This window comes from Salmo trutta, chromosome 26 (assembly GCF_901001165.1).
Source record: "Salmo trutta chromosome 26, fSalTru1.1, whole genome shotgun sequence".
NCBI classification, from domain to species: Eukaryota; Metazoa; Chordata; class Actinopteri; order Salmoniformes; family Salmonidae; genus Salmo; species Salmo trutta.
Window position 1 is genome coordinate 31,586,403 of NC_042982.1, and position 25,465 is coordinate 31,611,867.

Genomic DNA, 25,465 nt, shown 5'->3' on the forward strand with positions numbered 1-25,465 from the left:
TAACTGGATTTTCCTTTTGTAATACATTTTTGTGTGTGTTTGCGTGTGTGTGCCCGTTCAATCACGGCTGTGCCAGCGTGGCTGTGAATAAGATGTGGTATATTTCCTGAACAACTTCGCAGGGCACAATGACGAGCACAGATTTGGTCCCTGTGCCCAGGATACTGTGATGAATGCAGATTGATTCCAGGCCCAGAAATCCTCCATTCTTTCCATTGTGGTTGTGTGAGGGAGGGAGGGAGGGAGGGCCACTGCGGGGCCCATCTTTGCTCTGCTGGAGGGGACCAACATGCCTCTCTACTGATGTCATGTGGTGATGTCATACATGGTGGAGTAGCCAATAAGCCTTATTGCCAGAATATGGATCCTAAATAGAACTTGGTTGTGGGTAAACAGCTAACAGGATTCAATTTGGAAATGGCAGATCACAGTGCTATGTAGCTGTTAATACCTGCAAATATCATGATTGATAGGTTGTTGTTTGTCTGCGAGCTGTCCAGTTGAACACAAGATTGTTTGATTGGGTCAAAAGTGATAACTGAAAACAAAGTGTGAAAAGGAAGTGATATAATTACATACAGTACCTGCTTGTTCTAAGTCAGCAACACTCATCGACTCAACTACTACATGTGCTGTCGTCTTTGACTGCAATGGCTAATTATGGAGCATTCATGCAATGATTTGCCATTTTATAATTTCCCAGCAATCTAGCTTGGGTAATAGTTGTTTACTTCAAGAACTCTGAATTCAAACGGGGATAGCCCCTCCCTCCCCTATTCAATTTTCTTCCGACACAACAAGTATTTTGTGTTTGTCCCCTATTCTCTGTCTGCAGTTGAAATAACTAGTCTTTTCTCTTGCTCTTTGTGTTTCCAGTGGCACTGATGACGAAGACCCCAGTTGAACACATTCGCTCTGTTTGAGTCTTCCTCAGTACTGTATTCACCGTCATAACACAGCTGTAGGTCACTCTTGACGTCAGTGAAGGCCAAACAAGTTGTTGACGGCCCTAAGTCCTGTATAAGACCATTTTCCACATCACACAGATGTCTTCAGAGGGCCTGTCTACCTTTTTCATATGAATGCTTCCCTTGTTGAAAGTTGACAATCAGGTGAATGAATGAATTAGTCCGAGTAGACCGTATTGATGTCTGTGAATACCAAACCAGGTCATTGACAGCCTTAAACCCTAACATTAGTGAATGTAACAAGCCAGAGTAGCAGATCCTGAGTGTCTAATAATCACAAGCTATGAGATGTGTATTTGTGGCGTTTGGCCAGTGACTCACGCTTGACACCAATTTCCTTTTCAATGTCCACCAACATTGAATGGTAATGGGGTTAGAGCCCTCGATCTTGGTCTCCTGGGTACGTAGGAGGCCTGTGTGATATTGAGGGGTTTCCTGCCTTCTGTAGATCTGTGTGCAATGTCTGTTATGGTCTATGATAGCCTATAGGGAGGAGGTCAGAGACCTGGCAGTCTGGTGCCTGGACAACAACCTCTTCACTCATTGTCATCAAGACGAAGGAGCTGATCGCGGACTACAGGAAACGAAGGGGCGAGCACGCCCCCATCCACATGGGGCTCTAATGGAGCGGTTTGAGAGCTTAAAGTTCCTTGGTGTCCACATCACTGAAGAACTAACATGGTCCACACACACCCACACAGTTGTGAAGAGGACACGGCAGTGCGTCTTCCCCCTCAGGCAGCTGCAAACAATTGGCATGGGCACTCAGATCCTCAAAAGGTTCTACAGCTGCACCATTTAAAGCATCTTCACAGGCTGCATCACCGCTTGGTACTGCAAGGCATACGACCGCCAGGCACTACAGAGGGTGGTGAGTATGGCCCAGTACGTCACTGGGGCCGAGCTCCCTGCCATCCAAGACCTCTATACCAGGCAGTCAGAGGGTGGTGAGTATGGCCCAGTACGTCACTGGGGCCGAGCTCCCTTCCATCCAAGACCTCTATACCAGGCACTACAGAGGGTGGTGAGTATGGCCCAGTACGTCACTGGGGCCGAGCTCCCTGCCATCCAAGACCTCTATACCAGGCAGTCAGAGGGTGGTGAGTATGGCCCAGTACGTCACTGGGGCCGAGCTCCCTTCCATCCAAGACCTCTATACCAGGCACTACAGAGGGTGGTGAGTATGGCCCAGTACGTCACTGGGGCCGAGCTCCCTGCCATCCAAGACCTCTATACCAGGCAGTCAGAGGAAGGTCCAAACAATTGTCGAAGACTCTTGCCACCCAAGCAATAGACTGTTCTCTCTGCTACCGCACCGCATGCGGTGCCAGTGCACCAAGTCTAGGACCAACAGGACCCTGAACATCAAAAAGAATGGAGGACCAAGGCCCTGAACAGCTTCAAACCCCAAGCTAAACACGACTGCTAAATAGCTAATCAAATGGCTACCCGGACTACCTGCATTGACCCTTTTCTTGCACTGAATATGCACATACACTGGACTCTACCCACACCTCACACATACAACCCAACACAGACACACTACATATGCCCACCCACACACAACACTCGCGCACATGCATTCTGATGCCACTCACACTTTCACACTCACACCATAAGCTGCTGCTACTGTCTTATCTATCCTGTTCCATAGTAACTTTACCCCTACCTATATGTACATACAGTTGAAGTCGGAAGTTTACATACACCTTAGCCAAATACATTTAAATTCAGTTTTCACAATTCCTGACATTTTAATCCGAGTAAAAGCTCTGTCTTAGGTCAGTTAGGATCACCACTTTATTTTAAGAATGTGTAATGTTCGAATAATAGTAGAGAGAATGATTTATTTCAGCTTTTAAGTCTTTCATCACATTCCCAGTGGGTCAGAAGTTTAAATACACTCAATTAGTATTTGGTAGCATTGCCTTTAAATTGTTTAACTTGGGTCAAATGTTTCGGGTAGCCTTCCACAAGCTTCTCACAATAAGTTGGGTGAATTTTGGCTCATTCCTACTGACAGAGCTGGTGTAACTGAGTCAGGTTTGTAGGCCTCCTTGCTCGCACACACTTTTTCAGTTCTGCCCACAAATGTTCTACAGGATTGAGGTCAGGGCTTTGTGATGGTCACTCCAATACCTTGACTTTGTTGTCGTTAAGCCATTTTGCCACAACTTTGGTAGTATGCTTGGGGTCATTGTCCATTTGGAAGACCCATTTGCGACCAAGCTTTAACTTCCTGACGGATGTCTTGAGATGTTTCTTCAATATATCCATGTAATTTTCCTCCCTCATGATGCCATCTATTTTGTGAAGTGCACCAGTCCCTCCTGCAGCAAGGCACCCCCACAACATGATGCTGCCACCCCCGTGCTTCACGGTTGGGATGGTGTTCTTCGGCTTGCAATCTTTATGTTTCCTCCAAACATAAAGATGGTGATGATGGCCAAACAGTTCTATATTTGTTTCATCAGACCAGAGGACATTTCTCCAAAAAGTATGATCTTTGTCCCCATGTGCAGTTGCAAACCGTAGTCTGGCTTTTTTATGGCGGTTTTGGAACAGTGGCTTCTTCCTTGCTGAGCGGCCTTTCAGGTTATGTCGATTTAGGACTCGTTTTAGTGTGGATATAGATACTTTTGTACCTGATTCCTCCAGCATCTTCACAAGGTCCTCTCCTGTTGGTCTAGTCCTTACTTGTGTTATGCACAAAGTAGATGTCCTAACCGACTTGCAAAAACTATAGTTTAAGTTTTAATGACTCCAACCTAAGTGTATGTAAACTTCCGACTTCAACTGTAGGTACTGGTTATTTTTTTAACACTTTATTATTATTCGCTGTGTATTTATTCCTCGTGTCACTACTTACATTTTTTATTGAATGTTTTATCTTTAACTCTGCATTGTTGGAAAGGACACATAAGTAAGCATTTCACTGTTTATGGGGAAGCAGGTAGCCTAGTGGTTAGAGCGTTGGGCCAGTAACCGAAAGGTTGCTAGATCGAATCCCAGAGCTGACAAGGTAAAAATCTGTTATTCTGCCCCTGAACAAGGCAGTTAAGCCACTGTTCCCCGGTAGAACATCATTGTAAATAAGACTTTCTTCTTAACTGACTTGCCTAGTTAAATAAATCAATAAAAAACTGTTAGTCCTGTTGTTTATAAAGCATGTGACAATTATCTGGCAACAGCACCGATGGACATTCCTGCAGTCAGCATGCCAACTGCACGGTCCCTGAAAACTTGAAACATCTGTGGCATTGTGTCGTGTGACAAAAAATTGCACATAGTGGTCTTTTATTGCCCCCAGCACAAGGTGCACCTGTGTAATGATCGTGCTTTTTAATCAGCTTCTTGATATACCACACCTGTCAGATGGATGGATTACCTTGGCAAAGGAGAAATGCTCACTAACAGGGACGTAAACAAATTTGTGAACGTAACATTTCTGGTAACTTTTATTTGACCTGTGTTACTGGCATTCATTTGGAATATCTGTCGGAGCTCTGATCTAGTGTTCAAAAATAGCCCTACATTCAATTTGTTGTTGATACTTGTGCAAGTTGAGGTATTATAAAATGAAGGGTACAGGAAAAGAACAGCATCCCCTGACCCACCCCTGTCTGTCTCTATGCTGCAATAGTCTAATTCTCTCTCCCTCCCGGAGGACCTGGCCTGGTGACTCCAGGCTGTCCTTAGTCAACCTGGTTGTGCTGCTGCTGCTCCAGTTTCAACTGTTCTGCCTGCGGCTAGGGAACCCTGACCTGTTCACCGGACGTGCTTCCTTGTCCCGCACCTGCTGTCTCGACCTCTGAATGCTCGGCTATGAAAAGCAAACTGACATCTACACTGTGATTATTATTTGACCCTGCTGGTCATCTATGAACACCATCTTGAAGAACAATCAGGAATTAAATGATAATGTCCACCTGGCACAGGTTTCTTCCTAGGTTCCTGCCTTTCTAGGGAGTTTTTCTAGCCACCGTGCTTCTACATTGCTTGCTGTTTGGGGTTTTCGTCTGGGTTTCTGTATAGCCCTTTGTGACATCTGATGTAAAAAGGGCTTTATAAATAAATGTGATTATTGTCTATTGGGTGGCGGGTAGGAGCGTTGGGCCAGTAACTGGAAGGTTGCTGAAATGAGTCCCTGAGCCGCCAAGGTCAAAATCTGTCGTTTTGCCAGTTAACCCCTAACAACAATTGCTCCCCAGGCAAGGATGACCTGGATGTCAATTAAGGCAGCCCCCGCACCTTCCTGATTCAGAGGAGGTTTGTTAAATGCAGTAGACACATTTCGGTTGAAAGCAGTCAGTTGTGATTGGGAGTCCCATAGGGCGGCGCACAATTAGCTCAGCATTGTCCGGGTTCGGCCAGGGTATGCCGTCATTGTAAATAATTGACTTGCCTAGTTAAATAAAGGTTAAATAAAATGTATTAAAAAATATTGCTGTTATGACTTCCAGGAATGACCAGCAGAGGGAGCCATGGTACTTATTTAGGCCTCTTCCAGAAATGGAATAGACTAGACTAGCTCATTTTTCAGACAGCAATTCACGTCATGGAAAATCCTATACGCATGTTCATAAATCATACATTGCACATCTATACACATGTTAAAAACATGACAACATGTTCACCGGATTAATGCTCTCTTCACTGACCTTTATACCTGGGCATGGTTGACACCTGCGGCTCCAGTCATGGACTAATCAATCACAAGTTCATTAATCAATGATACCTTGGAAGCCTGCAGTTATGCAGAATAGGAGTGATTGTGCAACTACACTGAACAAAAATAAACACAAAATGTAAAGTGATGGTTTCATGAGCTGAAATAAAAGTTACCAGAAATGTTACGTTCACAAATTTGTTTACGTCCCTGTTAGTGAGCATTTCTCCTTTGCCAAGGTAATCCATCCATCTGACAGGTGTGGTATATCAAGAAGCTGATTAAAAAGCACGATCATTACACAGGTGCACCTTGTGCTGGGGGCAATAAAAGACCACTATGTGCAATTTTTGTCACACGACACAATGCCACAGATGTTTCAAGTTTTCAGGGACCGTGCAGTTGGCATGCTGACTGCAGGAATGTCCATCGGTGCTGTTGCCAGATAATTAAATGTTAATTTCTCTACCATAAGCCACCTCCAACGTTGTTTTAGAGAATTTGTCACCGGACTATTTACATTGACAACCCCCCTCCCCTCCGTTTTGTACACTGCTTCTACTCACTGTTAATCTATACATAGTCACTTCACCCCTACCTACTGTGGCAGATCAGGGGGTTTGGTCAAGACCTTTACACAGATCAGACATGGACAGAGTAGGATTAGCTCGGTTTCAAGGGTGTTTATTTAAATAATAAATCAAAAAGAAAAGGATAGGTCTCCCCCATGAGACCCCTTCCCCCCCCCCTTGGGTTGTGCCATGGTGGAGATCTTTGTGGGCTATACTCGGCCTTGTCTTAGGACGGTAAGTTGGTGGTTGGAGACATCCCTCTAGTGGTGTGGGGGCTGTACTTTGGCAAAGTGGGTGGGGTTATATCCTTCCTGTTTGGCCCCGTCCGGGGTATCATCGGATGGGGCCACAGTGTCTTCTGATCCCTCCTGTCTCAGCCTCCAGTATTTATGCTGCAGTAGTTTATGTGTCGGGGGGCTAAGGTCAGTCTGTTACATCTGGAGTATTTCTCTTGTCTTATCCGGTGTCCTGTGTGAATTTAAATATGCTCTCTCTAATTCTCTCTTTCTTTCTCTCGGAGGACCTGAGCCCTAGGACCATGCCTCAGGACTACCTGGCATGATGACTCCTTGCTGTCCCCAGTCCACCTGGCCGTGCTGCTGCTCCAGTTTCAACTGTTCTGCCTGCGGCTATGGAACCCTGACCTGTTCACCGGACGTGCTTGTTGCACCCTCGACAACTACTATGATTATTATTATTTGACCATGCTGGTCATTTATGAACATTTTAACCATGTTCTGTTATAATATCCACCCGGCACAGCCAGAAGAGGACTGGCCACCCCTCATAGCCTGGTTCCTCTCTAGGTTTCTTCCTAGGTTTTGGCCTTTCTAGGGAGTTTTTCCTAGGGAGTTTTTCCTAGCCACCGTGCTTCTTTCACATGCATTGCTTGCTGTTTGGGGTTTTAGGCTGGGTTTCTGTACAGCACTTTGAGATATCAGCTGATGTACGAAGGGCTATATAAATACATTTGATTTTGATGGTTTTTTTTTGGTCTCCAGGTCTCGCTGTATCCTGTCGGGCACAAAAACGGAACACCCTCCTCATACCGCTATTTTTTTTGGGTCTCCAGGTCTCGCTGTATCCTGTCGGGCACAAAAACTGACCTCATACCTCATACCTCATACCTCATACCTCATACCTCATACCTCATACCTCCCCCAACTATACGGGAGTCCTTTCTTCCCCCACTCTCTGCCTGTGTGCTGCCCTTCTGGCAGCTTTATGGGCCTTGCACAGCTGGTGAACAATTAGCCCTTGATTTACTCACCAACTCCCAATCAGCCCCAATTAGTCCTGGCCAGAGAGCCAATCGAGACCTGGCACGTCCAACAGATGAAGCCATCGCCTCATGATGTATACTCCGTATGTCACCAGGCCTTGACGAGTCTCCCCCTGGTGGCTGACCTGCTGTACGCCACACTACATGTACAAATTACCTCAACTAACCTGTAACCCCGAACACTGACTTGTTATTTTATTGTGTTACTTTTTACTTGGTAAATATTTTCTTAACTCTTCTTGAACTGCGCTGTTGGTAAAGGGCTTGTAAGTAAGCATATCACGGTAAGGTCTACACTTGTTGTATTCGGCGCATGTGACAAATAGTTTGATTTGATACGTACAACAAGTAGCGGTGCTGATGTCAACATTGTGAACAGTGCGTCATGGTGGGGTTATGGTATGGGCAGGCATAAACTACGGACAACAAAAACAATTGCACAATGGCAATTTGAATGCACGGAGATACCATGACAAGATCCTGAGGTCCATTGTCGTGCCTTTTATCCGCCGACATCACCTCATGTTTCAGCAAGGATCTGTATACAATTTTTGGGAGATGAAAATGTTCCAGTTCTTCCATGGCCTGCATACACACCAGACATGTCACCCATTGAGCTGCTTGTAATGCTCTGGATTGATATGTACAACAGCTTGTTTCAGGTCCCGTAAATATCCAGCAACTTCAGAAAGCCATTGGAGAGGAGTGGGAGAACATTCCACAATCAACAGCCTGATCAACTCTATGCGAAGGAGATGCGTCACGCTGCATGAGGCAAATGTGGTCACACCAGATACTGACTGGTTTTCTGATCCAAGCATTCCTTTCTAAGGTATTTATGACCAACATATACATATCTGTATTCCCAGTCGTGAAATCCATAGATTATGGCCTAATTAGTTTATTTCACTGATTTCCTTATATGAACTGTAACTCAGTAAAATCTATGAAATTGTTGCATGATGCATTTATATTTTTGTTGGGTGTATACAGTGGCAAGAAAGTATGTGAACCCTTTGGAAATACCTGGATTTCTGCATAAATTTGTCATAAAATTTGATCTGATCTTCATCTAGGTCACAACAATAGACAATCACAGTCTGCTTAAACTAATAACACAAACAATTGTTTTCATGTCTTTATTGAACACACCATGTAAACATTCACAGTGCAGGGTGGAAAAACCACATGAACCCTTGGATTTAATAACTGGTTGACCCTCCTTTGGCAGCAATAACCTCAACCAAACGTTTTCTGTAGTTGTGGATCAGACCTGCACAACAGTCAGGAGGAATTTTGGATCATTCCTCTTTACAAAACTGTTTCAGTTCAGCAATATTCTTGGGATGTCTGGTGTGAACTGCTCTCGAGGTCATGCCACAGCATCTCAATCGGGTTGAGGTCAGGACTCTGACCGGGCCACTCCAGAAGGCGTATTTTCTTCTGTTGAAGCCATTCTGTTGTTGATTTACTTCTGTGTTTTGGGTCGTTGTCCTGTTGCATCACCCAACTTCTGATGAGCTCCAATTGGCGGACAGATAGCCTTACATTCTCCTGCAAAATGTCTTGATAAACTTGAATTCATTTTTCTGTCGATGATGGCAAGCTGTCCAGGCCCTGAGGCAGAGCAGCCCCAAACCATGATGCTCCCTCCACCATACTTTACAGTTGGGATGAGGTTTTGATGTTGATGTGCTGTGTCTTTTTTTTCTCCACACATAGTGTTTTGTGTTCCTTCCAAACAACTCAACTTTAGTTTCATCTGTCCACAGAATATTTTTCCAGTGGCGCTGTGGAACATCCAGGTGCACTTTTGCAAACTTCAGACATGCAGCAATGTTTTTTTTGGACAGCAGTGGCTTTTTCCGTAGTGTCCTCCCATGAACACCATTCTTGTTTAGTGTTTTACGTATCCTAGACTCGTCAGAGATGTTAGCATGTTCCAGTTATTTCTGTAAGTCTTTAGCGGACACTCTAGGATTCTTCTTAACCTCATTGAGCATTCTGCACAGTGCTCCTGCAGTCATCTTTGCAGACGGCCACTCCTAGGGAGAGTAGCAACAGTGTTGAACTTTCTTCATTTATAGACAATTTGTCTTACCATGGACTGATGAACATCAAGGCTTTTAGAGATACTTTTGTAACCCTTTCCAGCTTTATGCAAGTCAACAATTCTTCATCTTAGGTCTTCTGAGATCTTTTGTTTGAGGCATGGTTCACATCAGGCAATGCTTCTAGTGAATAGCAAAATCAAATTTTGTGAGTGTTTTTTATAGGGCAAGGCAGCTCTAACCAACATCTCCAATTTTGTCTCATTGATTGGACTCCAGGTTAGCTGACTCCTGACTCCAATTAGCTTTTGGAGAAGTCATTAGCCTAGGGGTTCACATACTTTTTCCAACCTACACTGTGAATGTTTAAATTACGTATTCAATATAGACAAGCAAAATACAATAATTTGTGTGTTATTAGTTTAAGCAGACTATGTTTGTCTATTGTTGTGACTTAGATGAAGATCAGATCAAATTTTATGATCAATTTATGCTGAAATCCAGGTAATTCCAAAGGGTTCACATACTTTTTCTTTCCACTGTAATTTAACCACTGATTTTATTTAACATATTGCATGGATATGCATTGCTTAATCATATCTTTCCATAAATGTTCCTATGGTTAGATGCTCCCAGATCTACGATAAATAGAATACATTGTACAGTAATATTGGGGTGTGCTTTAAATGGAGAGGATTTCTGGTGAAATAAATCTGTTCTGTCAGTAAGTACTGCTGGTAAGAGATACACACCCGCCATCTAGTTGTTCTGCTGCAGTGACTCACTTCTCAAAATGTGGAAAAAGTCAAGGGGTTTGAATACTTTCAGAAGGCACTGTATGTATGTGTGATTTATTGTTCTGGCTGAGGAACAGTCCTGCTGCCTGCTACTGGCTGAGAGGGTACACTCCGGCTATGATGGTAAGACACATACAGACCCTCTCTGTGATCTCTGTGTCTCTCTCAGCACTGTCGTATTGCAGTGAGTCTCATACACATATTAGAATACACATACATTCCATCCTAATGCCCATTCACACCCTAACATACACACTCTCTACACAGCCTTTCTTTTTTACATAATTTCTGTTTTCCTCCCCAGCCCCCAGGATCCCTTCTGACAAGCACATCTTCACCACAACACACACACAGCTATGTGTTCCAGGACATGGACGAGAAGTGAGGTCATAAACAATCATACACAACACCTCATCTGTTTGAGTGCAAGGCTGATGTGCATTTTTTACTTCTAGTGTCCCTGTCTGTAATAATGTGTAGGGATGTTGTTTGTGATCATGTAACCATAACCTCTGGTGTGTCACTCAGGGCTGTTCCATTATTGGGGTACCTCCCCCAGGACCTGTTTGGAACCCGTGTTCTGCTGCACCTGCACCCCAGTGACCGGCCAATCATGCTGGCCATCCACCGCAAGAGTGACACTCTCTTTGATTCAGACCGATCTGATTTGTTGATTTAGTATTACTTTCAAAACAGACCCTATATAACTAAATGTAAGTTTAGACTCAATGTGTGAATGGGGGTATTTTTGTTGGTACTTTTTATCCCTTTTTATCCCCAATTTTGTGATCTCCAATTGGAAGTTACAGTCTTGTCCCATCGCTGCAACTCCCTTACAGACTCGGGAGAGGCAAAGGTCGAGAGCCATGCGTCCTCCGAAACACGACCCTGCCAAGCCACACTGCTTCTTGACACACTACTCGCTTAACACCGGAAGCCAGTGGCACAAATGTCGGAGGAAACTCAGTACACCTGGCGACCGTGTCAGCGTGCACGTGCCCAGCCTGCAACAGGAGTCGCTAGAGCGCAATGGGACAAGGACATCCCAGCCTGCCAAACCCTCCCCTAACCCGGACAACGCTGGGCCAATTGCGTACAGCCTCATGTGTTTCCTGTTCACGTCTGGCTGCGACACAGCCTGGGATCAAACCCGCATCTGTAGTGACGCCTCTAGCACTGCGATGCAGTGCCTTATACCGCTGTGCCACTCGGGAGTCCTACTCAGTACTTTGTTGAAGCGCCTTTAGCAGCCTTGAGTCTTCTTGGGTATGACAATACAAGCTTGGCACACCTGTATCTGGGGAGTTTCTCTCAGTGCCTTAGACTGCTGCGCCACTCGGGAGGCCAGTTCTCTTGGAATTTAAATAAGAGTTGAAAAGAAATTGACCCAACCCTGTTATGTAGCCAAAAACATACAGGGGCAGAAAGCATCCAATTACACACTCCTACACTGTCTATCTGTCGAACAGATTTTTGACCACTCAAACCGGTTCTGTGCGCGGAATGGTGAGTATGTCACCATAGATACCAGGTGGTCCAGCTTCGTCAACCCCTGGAGCCGCAAGGTCTCCTTTGACATCGGCAGGCACAAAGTCTGCATATGAGTCACACACACACACACACACAAATTATCGGTAGTGACAGATGAAAAATATATCAGGCCAGTGAGACATCACTGGAGTGTCAGTTATGCATCAGTGTTTGTGAAATGTAATTTGACATTGTGTCTATGATGTTTCAGAGGTCCGGTAAATGAAGACGTGTTTGCAGTTCCTATCATCACAGAGGGGAAGTTAATGGACTCTGACATCCAGGAGATAACTGAGCGGTTCCACAGACTGCTGCTGCAGGTCAGCACACAGACACACACTTTACAATTCGCATTCTTTCTCACATGGCACTATTGTCTGTGTTTCTATAACAACACTTTTCCTCCTACAACCGGTCCATAACATGGGCTCCGGTGGTTACGGTAGCCATGGCAGCAATGGTTCCCATGAGCAGCTGCTGAGTATGGGGGGGCCTAGTGAGACCAACGGGAACGCCCTTGAGAACAGAATTATGGTTGCGGAACCAAGCAAGTCCAAGCTGGTGAGTTGATGGCATTCTCTGCATTTCTTCCCTGGTTGTCTTCAGTATTCTAAATCAATGTCTCATCATTTTCTCTGCTCTTCCCCACTCACACCATCTCTCTATCTGTGTGTGTGTGTGTCTTACAGAAAACATTCCAGGAGATCTGTAAAGGGGTCCACATGTTGAAGAGTCAGGACCAGCAGGTCTACTCTCCCTCCAAACCTGAATCCAGGAAAACCACAGACATTAAGTTGTGTGTGTTGGAAAATATTGACGGTTTTGAGCTTGTAAATGCGTGCGTGTGTATATGCACATGTCTGTGAGAGTGTGTGTTTGCTAACAGATGTGTGTCTCCAGCTGGAGCTTGGCAGCTGAAGAGCCCTGTGATGTTTCTGAAGGATTCAGCGGTGCCCCCTCTGCTGGTCAAGGACGTTACTGCTACTGCTGCTGCCAGTGTGGAGGTCACCTATAACAACCAGACTGTCTACTCCTACCAGCAGATCAGCTGTCTGGACATTGTCTGCAGGTCTCACAAGGTATATACAATATCTCCATCGCACTGCTAAACGTCCCATAGAAACAATCACTCTAAAGCTTGATGTGTGAGCATGACTAATAGCAGTGTCTTCTTCACCCTCTTGTCCTTCAGATCCAGGCCTGTCTATGAAGGCCCCTATGACGCTTTCCTCTGGCGCCGCCCCGGTGGTGGGAGGGCCCCTGGCTCTGCCCAGCAAGGCTGAGAGCGTGGTGTCAATCACCAGTCATTGTAGCTATAGCAGCACCATCGTCCATGTAGGAGACAAGAAACGCCAGACAGAATCTAGTGAGCATACACACACACTGTGTTATGTTTCATTCTAATTGGCTGTTTCCTGTGATTGACCTCTCCAGAGATTTCTGAGAATCCCGCCCCTCCAGCGTTGCCAGTCACTGTGGTATCCCCCACCCACCCAGGAAAGGACCTATAAGAGGCTGAGGCTGACCAAGCAGGTGTTGTCAGCGCACATACAAGGAGGAGCAAGCCTTTCTTACCCGCTGTAAGGAACTCCGCAATGCCAGAACCTTCCAGAAAGACTGCTCCACGTACCTGCACAGACCGAGAGGTCTGACCAACACTCAGGGTAAGCAAAATGCATAGTTACATAAACACAGCATTGTGGAAATGTGGCTTTGGGAACATCTGAGCTAGACGATAAGATCCATCTCATAGATATTCTTGACTGACTGTGTTGTGTGTCTTCTCTCCTCAGAAGCCGCAGGTACCGGAGACGTTGCTAAACAGAGCGCGACCAGGCGCTGGGGCCTCCCCCGCTGCAACCAAGAAGGGCAGTCGAAATTAGAAATCCAAGAAGCCCCGCGTGAAGTGTCCTGACTCCACTGTAAACCCCTCCATCCCCCGCAGGGCCTGAAACGGACAGCTTGGTCCCCATTTTTGAAGCCTCCCAGTCCCAGGCCTTCTCTGTGCCCTACCCTGCCATGGTGCCAGGCTACCCCTGTCAGGCTACCCTGCTGCCCTTACCGCCCCTGCCCAGATCACTCGCCCTGACCCCACTGTCTCCACTGACTTTGGGGAGGGCCAGAGCAGCCAGGCTCCACCCACTGCTACGCCATACCCTGCCCCTATTGTCACCCCCTGGTGGCTTTAGTTGTGCCCAACTACCTATTCCCTCAGATGGGACAAATAGGACAAATTAGTAAAATGGGACAGATGGTCAAATAGCCGCAGCACCTTCCTTCTTTCCTGAGCAGCCCTCCTGCCAGCCCTAACCTGCCTACACCTCCCAGCACCCATCCCCTGGAATTCCCCCTCAGGTGACCTTTAACCCCCAGCAGGCCTGCCAAGCCCCTCAGATGGCCTACACTACCCAGCAGCCCTTCCAAACCGCCTACTCTACCCAGCTGCCTTTCCCAGGACAGATGACCTACACAACCCAACAGGCCTTCCCGTGCCAGCCCTCCTTCCCAGTGCAGGCTTAGTTTGTCCCCCAGGATTCCTACCCCACTGAAGCCTTCCCCTTCGGCCAAAGCCCCGGCCATGGAGACCAGAGAGGGGGCAGTGTCCCGCTGCTCCATCCCTTCCTCCACTGGCCGGGAGCCGGCTGCGTCTCCCCCACTGTTTGAGTGTCACTGCAGCTCTCCCCTGCAGCTCAACCTGCTGCAGCTAGAGGACAGCATGGCACCACCTAGTGGAGCTCCAGGGAGCAGTATAGCAGCAGAGAAGAGTCTGGCAGCTCAGCCTGAGGAAGACCTAAAGCAGGTGAGACACCTATTGTAGAAGAGGAGAGGATGTGTTATAGATTTAAGCAATAAGGCCCGAGGGGGTGTGGTATATGGCCAATATACCACGGCTAAGGGCAGCCACACGGCATGCCTGGAAACAGCCCTTAGCCATGGTATATTGGCCACTTACCAATATAGACCTCAGACCTCAGTTCTTATCAAGCCATACTAACAGAATAACTCCAAACTATACAGACAATTATTTCTACTGACCTATACTAGTGCATGTTAGAGTTTCCTGAAAATCCATGAGCCAACAATACTCTGTCGATGTGCCCTTGAGCAAGGCACTTAACCCTACTTGCTCCTGTAGGTCGCTCTGGATAAGAGTATCTGCTAAATGATAAAAAAATAATAATAATATGTAATTGGCTATTAGCTAATTCAAAAACCCATGTTGGTAACACAATGAAGAGAAGCTAAGTAGATGAGAAGCACAGTTGTTAATCATTTCTAACAGAGCTATCTCTGTGTGTGAACAGGGACATCCAGAAGGTGTTGAGGGAGGACCAGCAGAGACTGAGACTGATGCAGAAGAGCCAGCCACATTTCTCCTCTGTCCAGCGGAGGGAGCTAGTGAAGGAACAGCCCTGGGTGAGGATGGGGGTTCTGCCCAAGGCCATCAACGTCAAGGTACATCAAACATCTGGCTTCACACACACATCTCACACACAAACAAGTTTACCTCCCACTCAAACACACGTACACACACACACACACACACACAGATCTGCCTATGTCGTCATGTGGGTCAATACTGTACTAACCTATACGTATCCTTGTATTGTACCCCTACCCCGGTCAACAGCACTGCACCCCCCACAGCAACTCGCCCAAGCCTTCCCCATTTTCTCCTTCTCCCAAATCCAGTCAACTGATGTTCTGAAAGAGCTGCAAAATCTGGACCCCTACAAATCAGCCGGGCTAGACAATCTGGACCCTTTCTTTCTAAAATTATCTGCCGAAATTGTTGCAACCCCTATTACTAGCCTGTTCAACCTCTCTTTCGTGTCGTCTGAGATTCCCAAAGATTGGAAAGCAGCTGTGGTCATCCCCCTCTTCAAAGGGGGGACACACTCTTGACCTAAACTGCTACAGACCTATATCTATCCTACCCTGCCTTTCTATGGTCTTCGAAAGCCAAGTCAACAAACAGATTACCAACCATTTCGAATCCCACCGCACCTTCTCCGCTATGCAATCTGGTTTCAGAGCTGGTCATGGGTGCACCTTAGCCACGCTCAAGGTCCTAAACGATATCTTAACTGCCATCGATAAGAAACAATACTGTGCAGCCGTATTAATTGACAGAGTCGAAAGCCTTGGCCAGGTCAATCACCACATCCTCATCAGCAGACTGAATAGCCTTGGTTTCTCAAATGATTGCCTCGCCTGGTTCACCAACTACTTCTCTGATAGAGTTCAGTGTGTCAAATTGGAGGGCCTGTTGTCCAGACCTCTGGCAGTCTCTATGGGGTGCCACAGGGTTCAATTCTTGGGCCAACTTTCTTCTCTGTATACATCAATGATGTCGCTCTTGCTGCTGGTGAGTTTCTGATCCACCTCTACGCAGACGACACCATTCTGTATACTTCTGGACTTTTGGACACTGTGTTAATAACCCTCCAGACGAGCTTCAATGCCATACAACTCTCCTACCGTGGCATTCAACTGCTCTTAAATACAAGTAAAACTAAATGCATGCTCTTCAACCAATCGCTGCCTGCACCTGCCCGCCCGTCCAGCATCACTACTCTGGACGGTTCTGACTAAGAATATGTGGACAACTACAAATACCTAGGGGTCTGGTTAGACTGTAAACTCTCCTTCCAGACTCACATCAAACATCTCCAATCCAAAGTTAAATCTAAAACTGGCTTCCTATTTCGCAACAAAGCATCCTTCACTCATGCTGCCAAACATTCCCTTGTAAAACTGACCATCCTACCGATCCTCAACTTCGGCGATATCATTTACAAAATAGCCTCCAATACCCTACTGAATAAATTGGATGCAGTCTATCACAGTGCCATCCGTTTTGTCACCAAAGCCCCATATACTACCCATCACTGCAACCTGTATGCTCTCGTTGGCTGGCCCTCGCTTCATACTCATCGCCAAACCCACTGGCTCCAGGTCATCTACAAGACCCTGCTAGGTAAAGTCCCGCCTTATCTCAGCTCGCTGGTCACCATAGCAGCACCCACCTGTAGCATGCGCTCCAGCAGGTATATCTCTCTGGTCACCCCCAAAGCCAATTCCTCCTTTGGCCGCCTCTCCTTCCAGTTCTCTGCTGCCAATGACTGGAATGAACTACAAAAATCTCTGAAACTGGAAATGCTTATCTGCCTCACTAGCTTTAAGCACCAGCTGTCAGAGCAGCTCACAGATTACTGCACCTGTACATAGCCCATCTATAATTTAGCCCAAACAACTACCTCTTCCCCTACTGTATTTATTTATTTAGCTCCTTTGCACCCCATTATTTCTATTTCTACTTCCACTTTCTTCCACGGCAAATCTACCAAATCTACCATTCCAGTGTTTTACTTGCTATATTGTATTTACTTTGCCACCATGGCCTTTTTTTGCCTTTACCTCCCTTATCTCACCTCATTTGCTCACATTGTATAAAGACTTATTTTTCTACTGTATTATTGACTGTATGTTTGTTTTGCTCCATGTGTAACTCTGTATTGTTGTGTGTCGAACTGCTTTGCTTTATCTTGGCCAGGTCGCAGTTGTAAATGAGAACTTGTTCTCAACTTGCCTACCTGGTTAAATAAAGGTGAAATTAAAAAAAAATAATGTTATCAGGAATGTTTGTACTGTGAAGACTCGGCCTCAGCCCCTATCGAGGAGGACTTTCCTGATATGGAGGAAGAGGAGGGGGACTCACAGGAAAAAATGGTCTGCGTGTTAGAAAAGGCCAGGGACGATTTGTCGTCCCAGTCCGCCCCTGGCCGTCAGACTTGAACAAAACAGGGAAATTCAGACACATACAGTGCATTCAGGAATTATTCAGGCCCCTTGACTTTTTCCACATTTTGTTACGTTATAGCCTTATTCTAAAATAGATTGAAATGGGTTTTTTTTTGTGCCTGGCAAAATCAGTTTGCCTGCCAACCGGCCATGATCGGGAGTCCCATAGAGCGGTGCACAATTGGCCCAGCGTTGTCCTGGTTAGGGTTTGGCCGGGGTAGGCCGTCATTGTAAATAAAAAAATTGTTCTTAACTGATTTGCGTAGTTAAATAAAGGTAAAATAAATAAACATTAAAACTACCATACCCCTTTAAAGGTACTTAAATATTTTGTCTTTCCCATTCACCCTCTGAATGGCACACACACACTCAAGGCTTAAAAATCATTCTTTAACCTGTCTCTTCTATCTACACTGATTTGAAGTGGATTTAATAGGTAACATCAATAAGGGATCATAGCTTTCATCTTGATTCACCTGGTCAGTCTATGTCATGGAAGGAGCAGTTGTTCTTAATGTTTTGGACACTCAGTGTATATTTGTCTCACTGCTACTTTGAGAACCTGATATTTTAACACAGTTCATAGCTTTTTTGTAGGCGCTTTCCCCCTAGTGTTAATTTATCTGGACAGGTAAGGGTTTGTTTTGTTGTGATGGTGCTCCATGGGGTTTTCACCCTATATTTTACTTGAATGTGGGCTATAATAACATTTTAAGGCTGGAACCTGATGAAGAAGAACAAAACTCAGATGGTGAGATTGTGTGACTATTGTTCAAAAGCAGCTGGCAATTTCGAATATCGACCGATTGGCTTCTCTGACTCAAATCAGTGTAGTCAATGGGAGGATTATCTGTTTATGAGTGTTGTGCAGATCAGGGAAAGCCACAAACTGTCAGAGCGGATGAAGGGCTAGGCTGAGGCGTTCTGTTAGATCAGTGATTGTTCTTCAGAGTCAGACAGTTGATAGGAGAGACGCATCTAAGGATGGAATGGGAGTCCCAGGGGATCCGTATCAAAGCCATATGCTCTCATTCACGTTTGAAATCCTCATGCCAACTGACACCGGCCACTAACCAACCTTTAACCCCGGAATTCAAATTCACCGTCACGAATCCTCAGCTGATGCGTTTGGATGCTGTGCAATTGTTATTTTGCCCTTGTCATTCACGGATGCTAAAACGAATTTTGTAATGTCGTCGACATGTCATTTTAGATGAATGGTGATTGTGCGCCATTAGGAAAATGATGGGAAACAGGCCCGGGGGTCCCTGTTGATGCAGCAGACTGCTTTATGCACATTTGGGACTATGGGTTTACCAAGCAACAACGGGCTTTGGGAAACTAATGGGGGAAATGGCTCATGATACAGATGTCATCATTACAAAAGTCTATGAATTGGTCTTATAATAAACTATCTATATAATAGTTTTGTTATAGCCTAAGTTATTTGTTTTGTCATTCTTTCGGCCCACATTTCTTTAGAAATGTCCTTTGACAGGTGCAAAGACGAACCAAATATATAGGCTACTGTGTCTGTGGCAGTATCTGTCAACTCCCCGACTTTGTCGCCATTCTGCCAAATGGTAGCCTGCCGGTCCAAAGCTTTGATCAGTGTCGCCTCCTCTGCTTCCATGCCCGCTGTTCACACCTCGTCAAAGTCGTGGCACAGGTGTGAACATCTTCAAGCCCCCTGCGGCTGCTCAACGCTAATCCGACTTGTCAGCCATTCCTTCATCAAAAGCTGACAACAGTCTGTAAATCTATTAATGTGAATTTGACAAAAAATTAACATCCGTAATGAATGTATTTTTCAGTAAACGTATTTATTTTATTTAAGAAATGCCAAAAGTGCCCGTTGTTGCAAAATCACAAAGCCACCCATCAGTGGTTTTTCCAGTGCTTGTGTCTTCTCATTAGTGCACAGTCGGTTTATTGTACTTGTGATTGAAACGTGTCTGTCTAAGCAAATCGATGAGCAAAGGATGTTGAACTTGTGTTCATATTCCACGTTGAGCTATGCATGATAGCCTAGTTTATCTAGCCTATAGGCAGGCCTGTCATGTTCGTATCGGTAGTCTCTATGCAGGTAACCCAATTGCGGTTTCACGGTCAAAGAGCCAAGTAGGCTAATGGCTTTGGAAAGCTGCGAGCAAGTATTATGGTTTAGCGTTAATATTCAATAGTAGACATTGGAAATGGAAGCGCGCAGCACTTTGTAGGGTACTTTAGGCACACGTTATTTCAAGTCAAGATTTGTGTTTATGGTGATTAGAATCGTACAGCAATGTGCCTTTTTAAAATGATGTCAAGTAACTGTAGTGGTGGTGCCGTTTTATACGACCGACCGTGGACAGGATCTAACGTTGCTCTGTGGAATATGGAAACCATTGTACCTGACGTGTTACCAGTGACACTTGGTGTGGCAGGGACATCAGAGGTGCGACTTTAGCCAGGTATTGGCGTTGCTTTCCACTGCACTAGCGGAACCTTTCATGTGCGCACAGGACGCGAAGCGCGTCTTTGTACTCTAGGAGAGGACGCCTGTGGGGGAGAGATTTAGATATTGAACGTGGCTGAACTGGACGCGACACAGACCTTATGATTTATTCGACTGAAATGAGATGATAATGGAATCGCTCGATCATGTTTTATTGCATGTTAGGCCTGTAATTTATATCACAAATGTATCTTTCAAGATTGACTTCTGCATTATTTATGGACTGTTTCCAGGTGCTTTTAAAAAAGAATCAATGAATAAAATGCCTCAAACACAGGATTTTGATTATGGGAGTGTGGCACTGGCCTCTTTTCATAGGCTTATCATTTTGTTTCAATGCGTTTTTAGCAATTGGATAATAACCTGACTAGCAAGAGGCCTGTAAGTGTTGTTAGTTTGTTTCAGGCTGCAGTTCCTCTTAATTGCTTTAATGTTTGTCAATTGGGCGATTCAATTGCCATGTGATATTAGGTACTCTGCCAATCGTTTAAAATGTTATGCTAACAGAGGTCAAGTCATTCTAGCCTGAAATGCCTTTTAACTGGTTTACTTTGAGTCGTTCTGTAAGATGGTGTAAACAAAAACAAGCACAATTTATACATGAAGATAGTCATTAAATTATTTTATTAATCACATTGACAGTTTTTAGGACAAAACATTCTACACATTGTTACAGCGTCAAGTGGTTGGGGTGAAATATAAGCGTTTCTCTTCAAGGTTAAATGGCGAATAAACTATAGGCTACACGCCCAAGGGCCTTTTTTATTCACTGGAAAAAAGATTTATAGCCTATTTAAGGCATTGCCGAAGTATTTCGGTCTCTAAAAGAGCTTTTTATAATGCAAATCCTCTATACATAATGAGATATTTACAAAAACAAATATGAGCAGTTCTCAATTGCGCAATAGCAGGAAGTGAATTTCCGGCGACATGCGCTTTCCAGGTAACAGACGATATCACAGCCTGGGGTCAGGTAGACTCCAAACTATTCTATTAAATCCCAAAGGCAGACAGTTGACCAGTACGGGCCACTACCAGGGCCTCCACATGGATTTGGAGTAGGTGATAGTGGGGATGTTCTGGGCTTCTTGGTTCTCCAGTGCGTCGGTAGCGCGCTGGTTGTGCTCGCTGTCTGTCTCGTACAGGTCAGAGCACAGGTCCTCACTGGAGGTGTTGGAGGCGGCGGGGGAGGGGGCCGAGGAAGAGCCGCTGGCTATACTTCTGCATCCGGGTGAGGCTAGGGCCACGCTCACTGCCTCGCCGGCTGGCCAAGTGCTGCCGTTGTTGCTGGAAGTGTCCGATATTATATCCATAACCATGTCCTGGAAGTGGTCCTCGTTCAAGGGCATACACTCCAGCAGGTGGTTCAGTAGCTCGGCCGCCACCGTCGCGTCTATCCCGGGACAGTTGGACACAAACATATGGACCTCATGCATGCACTGGATGTAGCCTGCTGCAAATCTCTCGCTGGCCTCCCGGTTCATGATGTCAGTCTCTGAGGAAGAAATTAAATTAGGCCTAGTTAGATTCAATTGCACTCCCACAGTGGGCGTTAAATGTTAAGCCGCACCTGATATGGGCCTAAATGCACTTCGATGAGTGGAGGAAAGTGTCAATAGTCTGTACCATTGCTCACTGCTTACCTTGGGGACGATCCTTGAGAATGTGCTCCACTTTTTTCACCGTCATCTCCAGAACCTCTGCATTCTCCACCTTTGACTGAAACCGAGGGGAGACGAAGTGAAAAATATTAGATTTAATTCGCTTCTATTGTAGTATGACCGGTAGGTATTATTGCAGAGGCTACGCTCAAGCCAATAAGCGCAGCCGCGCCAGGTGAGTCTATTGCGGGGTAGGTGCGCCAAACTCACGTCGGTGTCAGCTAGCAAGGTCCGGAGCTCCTGCAAACTCTCATTGATACGAGCACGCCTCTTCTTCTCCACCAAAGGTTTTCTCGCCTGTAACAAGGACACATAGGCCAGTTAGTACGTTGTACCAATGTAATAACTGTATTACTAGGGTAGGCTACACGGGAAGAATGGGATCAGCGACACAACAACCACAGATGCCCCTTACCTTTCTATCCCCTTTATTAATCCCGTAGTAGTCATCCTCATCCATGCCAAATCCGTTCTTGATGTGCAGAGCCGGGGCCATGTTGGTTTTGATCCCGAGCCGTGCAGTCAGTCTGAGATCCCAGTTTGTATTCCACTGCTATTTTCCCGATCCGTGAAAGAGAGCAGCTGGCAAACGGAACCGGTCAGAGAAAATCTATACACGACAGGCGAGACGCCCTGTGATTATTGTACAATCTTCGCGAGACGTACTGCTGGCACTATAGAGCTGTTGTAGGTATTTATAAGGACTCATTTGCATATGAATGTGTGGTTTGTCTGCACTAGCCATGGAACAACAGAGCACACACCGCGAGAGCCAATCAGAGCCCTCTCCTTTGTCTTCGGCCAGCCCTTTCTGCGCGGTGAGAATCAGTAGTGGTCACAAGTCATCTTTTGGGTTGCGTATCCGGCGACAGTGTTTTTTGTTGTTGTTGATCAACCGTAGGCTATTCACTTAGGCTACTGTGGAGAAAAAAGTAGCCTACATGTGCATTGCATGGTAATAACAAAGTATGTAACGTATAACATGTTTATTAGACAGCTATTGGCATCTTCCATCTTGTCATCTGTTTGTGTCCTCCATAACTGCACAGTATAGGCTGCATTCTGTGAAAGGAAATAGGATGGGGTGTAGGCTGCTATCACAAATTATATACCCATTCAGTGGGTCATCAAAGCTCCAATGTGTCCAATGTATTTCACCAGGTAGGCCAATAGGACTATTTATGGCATAACACAGAGATATTACGCAGATGTGTCAAAAAAATAAATAATGACATTTTAGTGGCACATAGCTTTGGACGTGGAGTTTTTGTAATATATTTTTCATTACACATCCTGACAATCTGCTGATTATCTCAAGACTCGGTCATTTTTCTCTCTTTATTTTCTTGCCCTACCCAGTACAATTTTTCGTATGTCCCTGTGCAAGGCTCTGAAGATTTCCCCAGTGCGGGTTCTCCGATGTAACGCGATGCCTTCAGTTGGCAGCTGCTGGCGGAGGCCCCTTGGCCTAAACTGAATCAGACTGGGAATTAAAGGCCCTTCCCCAAAGAAAGCGACAGGTGTTAGCCTGCCCCTCATTTGTTCTCTCACTTCTTTGGTGACTTCTGGTTTGGGTGCAACTGCACTCTCAGATGCCGCATTCCCTTAAAACGCACAGAAGAAATAAGTACAAAAAAACGACTAAATACACCCTAGTTTTAAATGTTTATCTTTAGAAGTCATGCGTTTGTATTTGCGCATCCCTTACAGTTAACAAAATAACTACAGGCTTATGTTCAAGAACATTTGGGTTATTATAGTTGCATTTACAGAGGCAGCCGAATTCTGATCTTTTGCACTATTATTGGCAAAAAAGCTGATCTGGTTGGCCAAAAGACGTACGAGTGTAAAAAGATGAGAATTGGGCTGCCTATGTAAAAACTGCCTATGTTATGTCTAGAAATGGACTTATATCCATTAGCCCAATTTCGTTGTGGGTGTGTGCACTATTCTTTTATGCACAATTGTCTATTTGTTTACGTCTGATAGAAGTGTTCAACCTTCTGGTCTCGTTGCATGTATTGTGTATGTATATAGCGCATTGTCATGCAAATTACCAATACACAATAGCGCATTTGTGTCTATCTAAACCAGCACCAAAATGTGTCATGTCACTAAATTCTCCAGGTAAACAACATGATACCATTACGAGTGAGTTTTATGCACAAGATTTTCGCTACAGCAATTAGACATCAGTAAAATTTCTACAACCTAAATGAAGGCCGTGTCCAAAGGCTTTGAAGTGGAGGGGTTTGGCACCTCGCCACCCCACGCTCCGCTCCAGATCTCCTCTTAATGGTCTGGACTGGGGAGAGAGCAGCTGTCTCGGCCCGCTTTTGTTCGAGAACCCGCAGAGGGACCGGGCGCCCCTCTCCATCTTCTCTCTTCCCTCCCTTCTCTGCCACCACCCGGCGGCTTCATTAGCTCTGTGGCCAATTATTATGGGTTTATAGTCAGGAGGAGAGGGACCATTTACTACAGCAACGTTTTCAATTTTCGAATTCAATAATAATAAAAAAAAAATGCCTGTGGATAAATTCACAATTGAACGAGTGGCGCATCGGTCTAAGGCAAGAGGCGTCACTGCAGTACCTGGTTCGAATCCAGGCTACATCACATCCGGCCGTGATTGGGAGTCCCATAGGGCGGTGCATAATTGGCACCGCTTCGTCCAGGTTTGGTCGGGGTATTCCGTCAATATAAATAAGAATTTGTTCTTAACTGACTTGTCTAGTTAAATAAAGGTTACATTTATAAAAACATGTTTTTAATTGTAAACAAATAATGGTTTGCCTATACTGTACTTGAAAATAATTATAAACGTGTTTCCTTCTACTTCAAGTCCAGTCGGGTGTACACAAATATTGCCAGCGATCAACCAAGGTCATATCGCCTGTCATCTAACCACAGCCCAATTCTGATCTTTTTCACTAATTGGTCTTCTGACCAATCAGATCACCTCTGAAAAAGATCTGACGTGATTGTTCAGAAGAGCAATTAGTGGAAAAAAGTTCAAAATTGGGCTGCAAGTGTAAACACAGGCTAGAAACCACCGACCTAATTTCCTCGTCACATACAGGTAACTGCAAAAATAAAGGAAACACCAACATGGTGTCTTATAAGGGCGTTGGGCCAACACGAGCCGCCAGAACAGATTCAATGTGACTTGACATAGATTATAAAAGTGTTTGGAACTGTATTGGAGGGATGCAACACCATTATTCAATGATAAATTCTGTAATTTTGTGTTTTGTTGATGGTGGTGGAAAACACTGTCTAGGGTGCTGGTCCAGAATCTCCCATAAGTGTTCAATTGGGTTGAGCTCTGGTGACTGACACACACACCTTAAACCTGCTATGCTCCTTTGGGACCCCTTCTTCAAAGTCACTGAGATCTCTTCTAACCATGGTAGCCAAAATAATAGGCAACTGGACATTTTTATACACGACCCTAAGCATGAAGGGATGTTAATTGCGTAATTAACTCAGGAACCACACCTGTGTGGAAGCACCTGCTTTCAATATACTTTGTATCCCTCATTTACTCAAGTGTTTCCTTTATTTTGGCAGTTCTGTCCTACTGGACTAGGTAATTTCTTTAATATTACTGAAACCATTTGCTTATATTCATTC

The 25,465-nt window shown here is 45.2% G+C and overlaps 1 protein-coding gene and 1 pseudogene across 1 annotated transcript; one reads left to right on the forward strand and one right to left on the reverse strand.

The window, feature by feature from the left end:
* The first annotated feature begins 10,398 nt into the window (after window positions 1-10,398).
* On the forward strand, window positions 10,399-14,389 carry LOC115163885 (period circadian protein homolog 2-like; annotated as a pseudogene).
* Window positions 14,390-20,772: 6,383 nt separating this feature from the next.
* LOC115163652 (transcription cofactor HES-6-like) lies at window positions 20,773-22,565 on the reverse strand. The gene is made up of 4 exons (XM_029715701.1): window positions 22,248-22,565; window positions 22,043-22,129; window positions 21,815-21,890; window positions 20,773-21,666 (listed from the first exon to the last, which is right to left on the reverse strand). Exons 1-4 carry the CDS (start codon window positions 22,326-22,328, stop codon window positions 21,203-21,205), a joined length of 708 nt encoding a protein of 235 aa, XP_029571561.1. The 5' UTR covers window positions 22,329-22,565; the 3' UTR covers window positions 20,773-21,202.
* Between the last annotated feature and the right edge of the window lie 2,900 nt (window positions 22,566-25,465).